The sequence below is a fragment of the Stegastes partitus genome, unplaced genomic scaffold, assembly GCF_000690725.1.
Source record: "Stegastes partitus isolate 25-593 unplaced genomic scaffold, Stegastes_partitus-1.0.2 Scaffold33, whole genome shotgun sequence".
In the NCBI taxonomy this organism is placed as follows: Eukaryota; Metazoa; Chordata; class Actinopteri; family Pomacentridae; genus Stegastes; species Stegastes partitus.
The window spans coordinates 283,109-296,151 of NW_007577764.1; the positions used below are offsets into that span (position 1 = coordinate 283,109).

Consider the following 13,043-nt stretch of genomic DNA (forward strand, 5'->3'; position numbering starts at 1 on the left):
ACTAAAGAATACCATAAGGACATGATAAATTTGTGTAACTTTAAACTTATCTGACACAACAAATTTATTAAAAATGCACATATTCATTTCTAAAGACCCAAATCTAGCCATGGTAGTCATTCAGTTGTAGTTTAATAGATCTTTCTAGACAGTTTCACATCTTTTTTTAACAGAAATCCACATGAATTCTAACTAAAATCATGTCCAGCACTTGTCTCCTTTAATCCAGTTTCACGATATTGACACTTGCATTTACTTCCCTTGACACAAAAGCAGTTATTACAAGCACTGTTCACCGCTATCAAGACAAATCACAGCCGAAGAAAGGATATAATAGTATATTAAACGTCCCATCGCAGACACTTACATCAGAGCCTGCAGCACCGTTTCATTGCAACAAATGGTGACACACATTAATTTAGCTGAACAGACTCCTCGGGGTATTTTTCCAGCGGGGCGCGCAATAAACTCCTTCAAGGGCTGAACCCCAAAGACATTTATCACCGAGTTACGGAATACACATGAGGCAAGAGGTGCCGTCACCAAGTATGCTAATGATAACGTAGAGGAGAGTCTGTAAAAGCAGATGAAGACATTATGACTATGAAGGAAGGTGTTCTCTTGTGCTGCCTCTTCATCTGCGCTCGGCCTCGAAACGTAGGAGTCACTTTGATCATTTGGCCAAATTACAAGTTCAGTGTTCGATAAATTGGGTCATTTTGTTAAGGTGGACGGCTTTACTGTAAATACAACAAAACACAGGAGCCTCGGCTACTGTTTCTAAGATGATGAACCTGGTTACATCAGCGAAGCACCAGCTTCATTCGACCGTCACGATGAGCACGTCGTCATGCTACGGTTAGCATTTAGCTCCGAGCGCCGCTGTGCCGAAGCAGCAGGAGACTGTTAGTCTCGCTACAATTCAAATAGGAGATTTTTTTATGCCTATTAATCTTTGCACATGCTCCAACTACACTGTAAAAAGTTATTTTTAATTTCAATTTTAAAAAGGTTTTGAACAATTTACTGTTATTTTTTTTAAAAATTGCGACTTATAAAATAGATTAAATACAAAAAATATGTAGTAAAATCACAGAAAAAAGCATTCATTTACATTTCAGCTAATAAAAAAAGAATGTTTTAACCTGTTTAACTTGCCTAAATATCAGAAACTGTCTATTAAAATCACAGAAAAGGGTATTAATTACACATTAAGCGTAACGAAAGCAAGCCAAAACTGTACATAAAAACCATATGACAAATCTGTATTTTTCTAAACAGTATTTTTTTTTGTGTTAAATCTGTAAAAAAAAAAAAAAAAAGAAAGAAAGAAAATTAAGAAAGGCAAAAGTTCCATATAATGCCTAAATAAAAGAATGAGGACTTCTATAATCGTTTATTTATTTATTTTTCTAAATCTTCTACTTAACTTTTTTTTTTTCTTTTTTAAACAAAATTCGATTGTAAAATTCATCTATATTTTGCTGTATTTAATTCAGGAAAACAATGTTATTTTACAGACATTTGGAGTTATTTGAGGAGGAAAAAAAACGGTATATTAATGGTTGAAAAATAGTAAATAATGTTTTAAAACTATTTGGTACACTTTTCATGTTGTGTTAAATACAGAAAACATCTACTAACATCACACAACAAAAGTTTAAATTTACATGCTGACTATAAAAAATAAAATAAATAAAACTGTACATCATGTTCACATCAAAAATCTGTATTTTTTCTAAATATTTAGCTGCTCTTTTTAAACATATTTGACCATAAAATGACTTTTCCCCCCCCATATTTATTTATAAAATTGTTATTTTACTGATATTTGCCATCATTTGAAACTAAATGATGAAAAAAGTCTAACTTTACATACTTTCTTTCGTTTTAAAAGTTTCATTTACATATGTATTCCTCTATTTGTAAAAAAAAAAAACAAAAACAACAAACAAACAAAAAATACAAGACGAATAAAAAATTTGTACTTTTATAAATGTTAAATATAGTAATTTGGGTTTTGTTTTTTGTTTTTCTCAATGTCTAAATGTAAAATCACACTGTTTAACTGTATTTAAATCACCTAAAAACATCATTATTGTACAGAAAATAGTTTTGACAGTTTTTGAAGCTTACATTTTTTTGTTTCTGGCACCTTTCCTGCCAGATTTTCACCATTTCTTTTTCAGCTTTTTAGTTTTCAGACTGTAGCAGTCACCGAACACTGCAGAAAATTTACTGGACTTATGAAACCTGAAATGCCTGAACTTATCTTCTTCGCTTTCCTGTGATATAAACGGACAGGAACAACCACTAAACAGCATTTCCATCGTCCGCCCTCGCTCCCTTGTCTCCCCTTCACCCACCTCTGATGAAGTTCTGCTCGGCTGCACTGTGGATGCTGGCCAGGTGGCCGCTGTGCTCCCTGCAGTCCTTCTCGGCGTCCTCCCAGGTGTGTCTGCGGCTGAAGTACCTGTAGCAGTGGCCGTGAAACTTCCTCCACGTGTGCTCGCAGCCTTCGGTGTCTGCAGCGGAAGGATTTGGAAAGAGAAGTGGGGGGAGGTAATTGAAAAGGACGGTTATTGATCAATTTAAAATCCACGTGGAAAGACAAGTGTGGATTTTTTAATCGTTAAACACCCACACTGTGCAGCACAGACAAGGATGCAGGAGGATTTAGGATTAAAAAGACCATTATTCTTTGAGTGCTACTTTCTGTACCCACACACAAGTTCCTCCTGTCTTGTAGCAAACAAGATCTACATACTACCTTCCCCTCCGTCCCTCTCATCTGAGCTTTTCCTCCGGCGCCATGTTGCTTTAGGTGCCCTCTGTGACATTCCTCTCTGCCTCCATCCCTCCTATTCTCGCTCCTGTCTGTGTCTTCTCCTCTTTGATTTGTGTTGGACTTTTTAATCCACAGCAGAGGGAAGCCGGCGAGACAGCTTAGTGCAGTGAAAGGGCGTTTTAATCTATTCAAATGACAACAATCCTTAGAAATTGCTTCCAGTGTGCAGTGCTCGCTTGGTAATTAAGCCCTGTCACAGTCCTGTCAGCACAGTGACTGTCCCTACATCCCCTTCCTCCCTCTCTGCCTTCATCTCTTTCATCTTTCCCTCCCGTCATCTCTCCGGGGGTTAGTTGTGTGACTGCGAGTTGTACATCCCGAATGCAATGTGAGCGTGGCTTTCAGTTTCCGAGCCGCCGACGGATGCTGGTGTGCAGATGTAAATGCGTGTACAGTTGATGCGGTTCAGGCTCGATCTGTCAGCCGGGGCCGCCTCCCGTTTCCCCCCGTTAACCCCTTCCCTCCTCTCCCTCCCTTGCAGCGTGGGGATCAGGGAAATGGCCTCAGCTTCTCCCCCAACAAATCTGAAGCGACACCGGTAAATTGGGCAGTGCAAATTGGGCCGTATGGGGCCCTGCTTAGTATGCAGAGAGATGCAGTCTTGGCCATCGATAGAGGAAAGGAAGAGGAGAACATTATGAAAGCTTTTCTATACAGTGATATGAAATAAGGGCCTTGAAACCTGCACTTCTTCATACTGTCGAGCTCTCCTCCATTCAGACTGTCGTTCAGGGCCATTTGAGGTACACTGCTGTGAAGTGCGGTGACATAATTTCCCTGAAATGCAACGTACTGGGTCATCGTAACGCCGCCTCCTCAGGTGAAGCTGCGTTTTATCTCCCAGAGTGTAGTTTGGCAAAACTCACGAATCAATACAAATTTGCAGCTTAAGATATATTCCTGTATTTTCTCTCTCGCAGCTCAGTGCATTAGCTGATCCAAAAGCTGTACGTAACCTGAACAAATGCCTCCAGTGGGTGCAAAAGTGACTCTCACTCACGACGAGGAAGAAAACTGCTCAGCGTGCAGAAAGCTCCTCAGTGTGTCCAACATGTAGTCGCATGTTACTTGTGCTTCGAGGGTAATTTCTGAGTCATGTCATACAATCAAGCTGTCATGTCGAAAATCAGACAGATGAATGCGTGTCGGCTGCACGAGGAACAGAAATGAGGAAAGGACGTAAATCCTGGAGGCAAGTGTCTGTCCGGTTGTATCACTCGTAAATGTGCAACTCTGCACCGTTTGGAATTCATCATGCATCCCCTGCTCCGTTTGTCACGCCTTCATCCGTCTCCATATAGCAGGTGCGATGGAAATGGACAAGCCTGTCTCGCAGAAAATTTCGCTCCCATACAACTAAACTGCATTCTCATTTACGTTCGGAAAGAAACATATTCTCCTCCAGGAAAGGTGCAGCTATGATGTAGTGGGAAATACATCCAGGTTGAAAGAGCTGCAGAGTGTGTGTCGGGGAGGACGGAGGCTGAGGTTTGCAAGTCGAGTTGGGCCGTTATTCAGAATCATAATCAGGTTTATTGGCTTAATATGTGTGTGCACATACGAGGACATTGCTCTTATAGACAATATAACACACATGCATTTAAAAAAGTAACAGATTACAGAGGAAACATGAGTGTTTAACTATGAGATGTAAAGATTAGTGCACGATACAGCTATTACTAATAAACCTTACATACATTATTTCCACGCATATGATGGAATCGTGAGTCTCAATCTTTGTTCACAACGATCATATATCGAAATCTCTGGTTGTTGTGGTGTTCACTGCCCTGTAGTGCCAATCAGAGGGCACTTAAGTCAAATGGTAAATGGTAAATGGTCTGTACTTATATAGCGCCTTTTTCTACCTTAGCGGTACCCAAAGCGCTTTACAAAGTGTTTCGCATTCACCCATTCACACACACATTCATACACCAATGGTGACAGTCAAAGTCAAAGATGTAAGCTTTGTTTAGTTCACTTTAGTTGCCATTTACTGTTTGGTTAGGTTTAGACACCAAGTCAGCATGGCTACATGTAGGAAAATGTCACACCTTGGGTTAGAAAAACTCGTTACACAATGTTATTGACATGTCTGAAGCTGGGGTAGGTTCAGGCAACAGAGCTGCTTGGTTAGATTTGAAAAAAAAAAGCTCAATTTGCTCAATTTTAAAACCTAACTACATGTTACAAGCTTGGAAGGCTTTAGGCAACAAAACTGCTCGGTGAGGTTTCAGGAAATGGCACAGTTTAAAAAATCACCCTTTCACAACACATTTCAAGCTTCTCCTCCATTTTCTGGATTCCCAGAGTGATGAGTCCCGTCCCCTAATGAATAATTACTTTGCTGAAAAGGAGCGACAGTCGAGCAATAACATGAACAGCAAAGATGTGTTGATTGCAAGCATATTTCTGATGCGTCACAAATGTAATCTGGGAGAAAGTTTACCTCGAAATTTAATTGAAAATGCAGTTTAGCTGTATGGAAATGTAATTTTTATGAGACGGGGCTGAAACTGAGTCCTACATAAAACAGAATTCTCGGCGTTAAAATGAGTTACAGCTACAATAAGGCTGGATATGCATCTGCGGTTTCAACAAACACGCCTCCGTGCGAATGAGCATCGAAAACTGTCAGACAGCAAGAGCCGGCATTAACCGCTTGATCAGATTCATCTCCTTGTTTACTTTCTGTTTGATCAGACAGCTGCTGATTCATATAAATATGTGACCAATTTTACATTTTGTACAGGAAAAGTTCTTGAAAGAACGTTGGAGAAAGCTGCCTTAGTCTGTTTAAGGATTTTGTGGGGTGAAAAAAAAATGTTCCTATTTCAAAGTGTGGTGTCACAAAGCTTTTGTACCAGTACAAAAACCTGGTTATGGCAAAATCATCAAAACATTTCAAATAATATCCAAATCTCGTCACAGCTAAGCACACGTGGGCTTAGGAGCCGGGCAGGATGACAAATTGCCACCTCACAGCAGATTTACTGCTGAAGTGGCTTTAAGGAAGATTGACTGAGCGAAGAGAGATTCCCGCTTCCACAAGACACGGATCAAGCCTTATTTACAAAGAATTCTTAGCGCTTTCCTACATATAAAATGAGGTTTCACACATCAGGAAAATGTCATGTGTCTGACATGAATCCATTTAATAACCATAAAGGTGCATATACAAAAAAAAAAATCTTCTCTCACAAACTGTAGCAGCAGCAGCTCGGTGTTTTGCTTGACTCCTTAACTTTTAGCAGACGCATCCTGGGTCCCTAATAAGCACTTGATGACTTGTCCCCTATTTTATGCAAAATACAGCAAGAAAAATATGTTCTATCTGCACTAGGAAATGATTTTGTTTGTCATACAAAACTTTACCACTTGTAGTACCTGTTGACCTTCAGGTCACATAATGAGCGGGACTTTTTTTTTTCTGCTCCTGTCCTTATTTGTTTTAACGGTGTTTTCTCAGCGTTGCTGGAAGTTGCTCTCACAATTATTCTGTAAATTAAGTGGAGGATTGCTTCATTATTTTTGCCTGCGGAAATTTCTCCTGGTAGTCCGGGGATTTCATCTGATGACCTCGAAACACGCTAATGACATGAAACCCAATTAGCCATTTTACCAGCGTCGGCCTCCTGGACGGCTCGGCGGCTCTGTGGTCTGAGGTGCAGGGGTTTAACATCGCATTCGCACTTCTGTGTGCATGAGCTGCTCATTTTTAGAACAGATTTCCATTCGCGGTGCATACCAAGAGCTCTCAGCTGCTTATAATTCTGGATGTTGGTGCCGTGTCTGTCTTATGGTTGTAACAGTTCAATCACTTGATATAGAGATTTGAAGATTCCTTGGAGAGTTTGCTTGGAGAGAAGTAAAAACAAAAAAAAAAACTTTACATATAAGTTCTATTGACAAAATAAGAAGCTCTAGTTAACCTAAAAATACCTTAAACTTGCCGGAGATCCTTGATAATAAAAAGAAAAAAGAAAGAAGAAGAAATCTGCCGGCTGCTTTTGTGTTCTCAGTCAAATGTATTCTCAAGAAATGTTTACTTTCACTAATGATGCGATGGAAGAAAGCGCGTCTCCTGTTACAGGGTGTATTAAAGAAGCAGCCCACTCGGAGCACAGTGAAGTTTATTACACAATTAAATATTAATATTACAAGTTTAAAGTAGGTGCAAAAATAATTTGTTTCTATGCAGGAACCACTTGAGACTGTATACAGTGTAAATCAAGCTGTGTCTTATCATTTGCCGCTCTGCATTCAAATGAAGATTTTTTCTTTCAATAATGTGATCTTTTCCCCCAAACTAATTAAATTTTGCATCAAGTATTATGCAGCTTACAACTCCAAGGAGACCATACAGCTCTGAAACATCAATTTAAAAATTAAGTAAAAAAACATTCAGATCAATGAATTCTCAATTGCCTGAGCCATAGTGTATGTCTGTTAGGACACTAATGGACTGGTAACCACTACAGAGTTTTGCATATTGCTTCCCTATGTTTGTTTAATGAATGCTGAAATCAGCTTGTGCTGTCAGACCAACACAAGCCCTGTGAGAAAAACGCTGCCTCTCATTCATCTGAATGAGGCGGTTCTGTTGACACAGCACCTCTGGGCTCCGGCCAAACAACACAGGGTCGCCCAGGCCATAAAAAAAAGAAAAAAAACCCAAACTTGAACGTGGCTTAACTTTTGCTGCAACGCAACCAAGCATCATGCAGCAAGACACAATGCTGATCAATCAAACATATGCAAGTGCACATCCCCATAGAATTACTTTGCACTGCATTAAGACGGTTTTCTCTGTGATTACGGCAAACTCACTGCAAATTCTGCTTTTGGACCTACTGACTGGCTGCAACTTTCAATGTATATGTTTTCCCTGTACCTGCAAGGTTTTCCTCACAGTCCAAAAACATGCATGCATCGTGAGTTAATTGGTCTGAATTGGTTGGAGGTGTGAGTGCCAGCGTGCATGGCTGTGTGTTTCCCTGTGTTGGCCTCGCGTTGAACTGGCGACCTGTCCAGTGTGTTCCTCGCCTGCAGCCATCCACAACCTTCGACATGAGGGTATAGATAATGAATGAAAAGATGGAGCTCGTCAATGTGTAAAAAATAAAACAGGTTCAGACATAACTTTCCAGAGGTATGAAATCTGTCTTACAGCCTTGATAAATTGCTGTTTTGGTGCCATCATACTAATGGATCTATGAGTGTAATTCAAAAGGTTCTCTCATGACACTGATTCTGGGACATAACTGTGTACTCTGAAGCCTTATAAGACTGTCAACAAAAACTCAACTGTTTGGTGTCATCTCTTCGCAAGGAGAGAAAAGTGTCAAGCTGCAGCATCGTTGCTATAGAACAATGTTTCCGTCCACACAGCACAGGTGGCTTCTAGAAGTCAGACGGTGCCGGTTGGATGAGTAACAGCGCAACAGTTCAAAGCCACATTTGGCTGCTTCTGAACCTGTGCTCTGTGGATGAAAACACTGTTCTGGAACAACAGCACACCAACGCGAAACTTTCCTCCAGTTTTGTCTTCTGTTTCTTTAAACATTTGAGTTTCTGTGGACAGTGATATGAGCTTTTATAGAGTACAGTTATGCACCAAAATGGGAGTTAAGCCCCTTGTATTGTTGAAATACCATCATATTATAGGAATTTCAAGAACTGCAGCGCCTGTATCTCGTCTTGGTATATGCTTAGCTTAACTACAGCTTTTCTGAAACCAAAGTCAGCCACTTGCATGACCCCGATTAGACCTAAAAGCTAAAATAGGAGTGGATTAGTCCACACTGAGCATTGCCATTTTCAAAAAACCCACTAATGGGAAGTGAAGAAAATGGTATTTTCTGATCTTTACCCTCACATGAGATGTAGTGCACTCCGCAGCCATAGACAACATGCTTCCGAACACAGAGAGCAGATTAACATTAAACCAGCAGCATCCTATCTCTGGTCCTCTGGGAGCAAAATCGGCCACCGCTGCCGTCATTTTCTCCGTTGACTGCCAGCTTACTCTTTCGCTCCATCATCAGACCTGGTAGCTACCTGCTCAAAGTGTTTGCCCACATGGCAGCGGGTATATTGTATTAGCATCCGGAGTGGGTCCAGTTTGGCTCGTGGAGGTGGAAAAAGGGTTGTTATCTACAGGAACAGGGACGGGAGAGTCAGGGTAGGTGTCACACACACACAGAAACAGGAACCACACATATGCACATATATAAATTAAACATACAAGCCGTCACTGAATCACACGTCCTCTGCTGTGGGGTCCACACTGGCTGCTGGCCCGGAGCCTGTCTGTGTACGAGGCTACTGCTGGTCCCAATAAAGCCTCAACTAATGCTTTTAAACAGGAGCTATTAACTACACACAAAAGTGCAGACCAGGTGCGATTTCTAGACAGGATTGATATGCATATATTGAAAAAGAAATCGTCCAAAAGGCAAAAAAAAAAGTGAACTAAGTGAGCAGGGAGATGCAGAGTGGGAGGACAGGAAAGAGTGAGACAGAAAAAAAGACAGTGAAAAAGAAAAACAGAGAGCAAGACAGAGAGATGAGGAGAGAGAAAGAAAAAGGGAGAGATCAAAAATAAACAGGCATGTTTTCTCCCCCTCAGATCTTCAACCTAGTCTCTGCTGATTTCTGCTCCCACTCGCTGACAGTGAGGCTCAAAGCCCGACATCACATCAACCTCTTCAAATATTTAGACATTATTCAAGTCGTCTTCTTTTCCCCCCGTTTTCTCCCTCTGTCAGGCGGAGGGAGAGGCGGGGGGTACATTTCAGCGATTAATATTCCCACAGATTTTAGTGAACGGCAGTTAGGAAATAAAAGGCCATACACTTCCAGCTGACTGATTGGGTCGTTTATCCACATCACCAAGTGATATTTCTGCTGCTCGGCTCTTTTAGATCCCCTGAATGATGAAACGGCATGTGTTTGCATTCGCGTGCATCGGTGTGTGTGTGTGTGTGTGTGTGTGTGTGTGCGCGTGCTGCCATTTTGCTTCCTCCCTGTGTGACTCTTTGAAGGCTGACAGCTCAGTGTGCCATTTGCAAAGAGGGCAGATGACAGGAGTCCAGAGAGAGAGAGAGGGGAAACGAGCGAATCTGCTGATAGCCGGCGTCCAAAGGTGAGAGTGTGACAAGAATGTGCAAACAGCTGAGGAATTAATAACGGTTATTACGAGCGCAGCGTTGATTGATGGAACATTCTAATAGTGTGATTCTCACAATTAGGAGTAATGGATGTTACAGTAAAACAGCTACAGAGCAGCAACATGAATGACTGATGCCGGTCTGAACACTCATTCCGCATAATTATCTCATAGATGTGTCTTGGCAGATTGATGCTGATGGAGGAGGCAGAGGTAAAAGAGAGGCCAGTTCAGGCCTTTACAGTAAAAAAAAAAAAAAGGCAGAAATTCACACAGCAAGTTTGGTTTCTGTGAGTGGGCACAGCGTGTAATTAGCATAAGGAGAGGACAGTGCAGACATTAACATATTGGTGAATATTCACTGTCTGCATCTTTGGTAGTATTCTACTAAAATGAGTGGGAACGTAATGGTCCTAACAGCTGATATAAAACACACATAAGCTCGCAGATTATTAGTGAAAAATGAACAGAAGGGAGTACACCCCTGGGCGATATCTTTTAAATGTCAACTGATGTAAAACGAAATCGCCTCTCAATAACTGAAACATTTGTAAGTTGACGAGTGGAGGATTTCCTCTCATGAACAACCCAAAACAGATACTTTAGCAAGATTACATGAAAATAAAGGTCCTTAAGTGGAAAGAGCAAAAAAAGTCAATACACCAGTGATGTCTGACAGATGAGCTGAAAACCCTGAGATCATTGAAACAAGAAGTGAGCACACATGATTTCCAATTAGCCTAATTGCATGAACATCATTATAAAATAACCTGTGAACATTGACGCTTTTGGACCTATGGGTTGTGTCTACGCCTCATGATACCACATGGGAAAGATCTGCCAGAGGAATTTAAAAATCTGATTGTGAGACTTCACAAAGATGGAAAAGCATACAGGAGGATTGATGGCCAACTACATAGCAGCTGAAACTCACTCAAGAATGAGCCACTGTACTTATATTCAGAGCTGAAGTGGTCGTCCTTGGCAAATGATGCCACGGACATCTAGCCTGATAAACAGATGGGTAGGTGCTTCAGACTTAGTACATCAATGAAATCAGAGTTTGTGACAGCTCTGACAGTGTGTAGGGCATTTTGTCATGAGCATGTCCTTAGACACCATCAAAAATAAACCCTTGCTTTGATACAAAACCGAATTTTTGCGAACACAGTGAATGCATAGTCCTGACAGTGAAGCACGTGTGAGGAGATGACGTTTATAGATGATACCATGACTGCCTACAGATATAACAAAATACAGGCTGACAAGATGACTTCCAGTTTGTACAAATTTGGCAGAAGATGAATATTCCAGCATGACAACCATCCAAAACACACTGCCAAAATCTTTGGGGTACGAAAAGAGAACATTCGAGCAAGTGAAGAGCAGCTAAAAAAATGTCTCTGAGGAGCTGCTGATCATCGCTCCAGAAGTTTGTGCAACACTAGTATCCTACATAGTAAGGAGGATTATTGTTGAATTAATGACAAAAGATTCGAATCTCAGGAATGAAAGGAAATTAGGAAACGGCGAGCAACATTTTTTGGACACATCATAAGGAAAGAGATCCTGGAAGTCACAACAGGAAAAACTAATGTGAAGAGAGGACAAGGCAGACAAGAGAATGAAAATGATAGACGGACTGACATCACGGCTACACATGGAACGGGAAACAGTCACAATTCAGAAAGCAGAAGATGGGATTAGATGGAGAGAAATGATCACCTACGTTGAATGGTATGGCACTTGATTGACTGATTAAATGAAAGGAATCTTGACTTTTGTGGCACTGGGTTAATATCGTAGGACCTTTATCTGTAATATAACAAATCTTTTAGTTTATATTTCTACATAAAAGCGAATATCCTTCTGCTTAACTTTGATGATACAATCTTGAAACTGCATTCACCTCTGTTGCATACTGTATAGGTGCTTTTATAGCTGCCATAATCAATAATAGATCAGGTACACACACACACACACACACACACACACACACACAGTGGATCAAATGAATCTTGCAATCACAAATCTATCGAGAATTATCACCCGAATCTGCCGTTTTTCTTCTCCCATCTTTCGTCTCATTGTCTAAAACTTTACCATTTTAGTCGACTAACATTCCTCTCAGCAGCAGCAGCAGCTGTTTCCAGCCAAAAGTGTGTGTAAACCCCGCATACGCTACCTGAGAAACACAGCTTTAAAAAACAAATTCTGTTTCATGTCTAATGTCGATCCATGTCTGCTAGATGTGTAAATAGGCATCTGTTTGCTAGTTGTTTGCTAACCACCCACATGAGGCCAGCAAGTCTTAGTTTAGGAGGATGATCAAAAGGAATAAAACTCTACAACTAAATCGGTGCTTCGCCACGTTGGTGCTTGTGTTTCAACCGTTACTGAAAACCCACAAAGATTAGGTACGTTAGACCGAGGACTGAAAAGCAAATGATTTGTCGTTATTCAGACACAGGATCAAACTGTGAAACTGTTTGAGAAAAAGAGACCTGCGGATGTAATAATGGAGACTGGAAATGGCAGAAAGATTAGAAACCTGGCTTCATAAAGACAAATGATCAGGTGAGTGTTTTCTGCTTGTTTTCTGATTTAATACAAAATATAATTAAAACAATTGGGCTTATTTTTCTGTTGCTGTCTCGCTGGAAAGTAATACCACCGAGGCAGGCGCTTTGGAGCAGAAAGCAGATCTGGAGCAAACTTTCTGTGGTCGAAATGCTGTTTAAGTTTGTGGAAAGATTGCTGGAAAAGTTTCTGTGGTGGAAATGAACCGTGGGATGGCAACAAAAGAAAGACTAAAGGGACTGCAATAGTGCAAGCCAGGCTTTATAACTTTGTTATCTGAGTACAATTTTCTTTGGAATATCAGAAAGCGGGAGAACAGAAGCTCACAAAAACCGTCAGAAGAGCTCAAAGTACCGTTTTACACCTCTTCATCAGAAATGTTCGTTAATGCAGACTCTACTCTCCCTCCATCTCTTCCTGTCATTTCATCTCTTGGAACACCTG

The 13,043-nt window shown here is 40.8% G+C and overlaps 1 protein-coding gene across 1 annotated transcript in view; it reads right to left on the minus strand.

Moving 5' to 3' along the window:
- ncanb (neurocan b) overlaps window positions 1–13,043 on the minus strand; it is a 123,134-nt gene that overhangs the window by 14,636 nt on the left and 95,455 nt on the right. Inside the window, exon 11 of the mRNA XM_008300600.1 lies at window positions 2,367–2,525. Within this exon, the coding sequence (XP_008298822.1) occupies window positions 2,367–2,525 (159 nt within the window). The remainder of the gene's footprint in view (window positions 1–2,366; window positions 2,526–13,043) is intronic.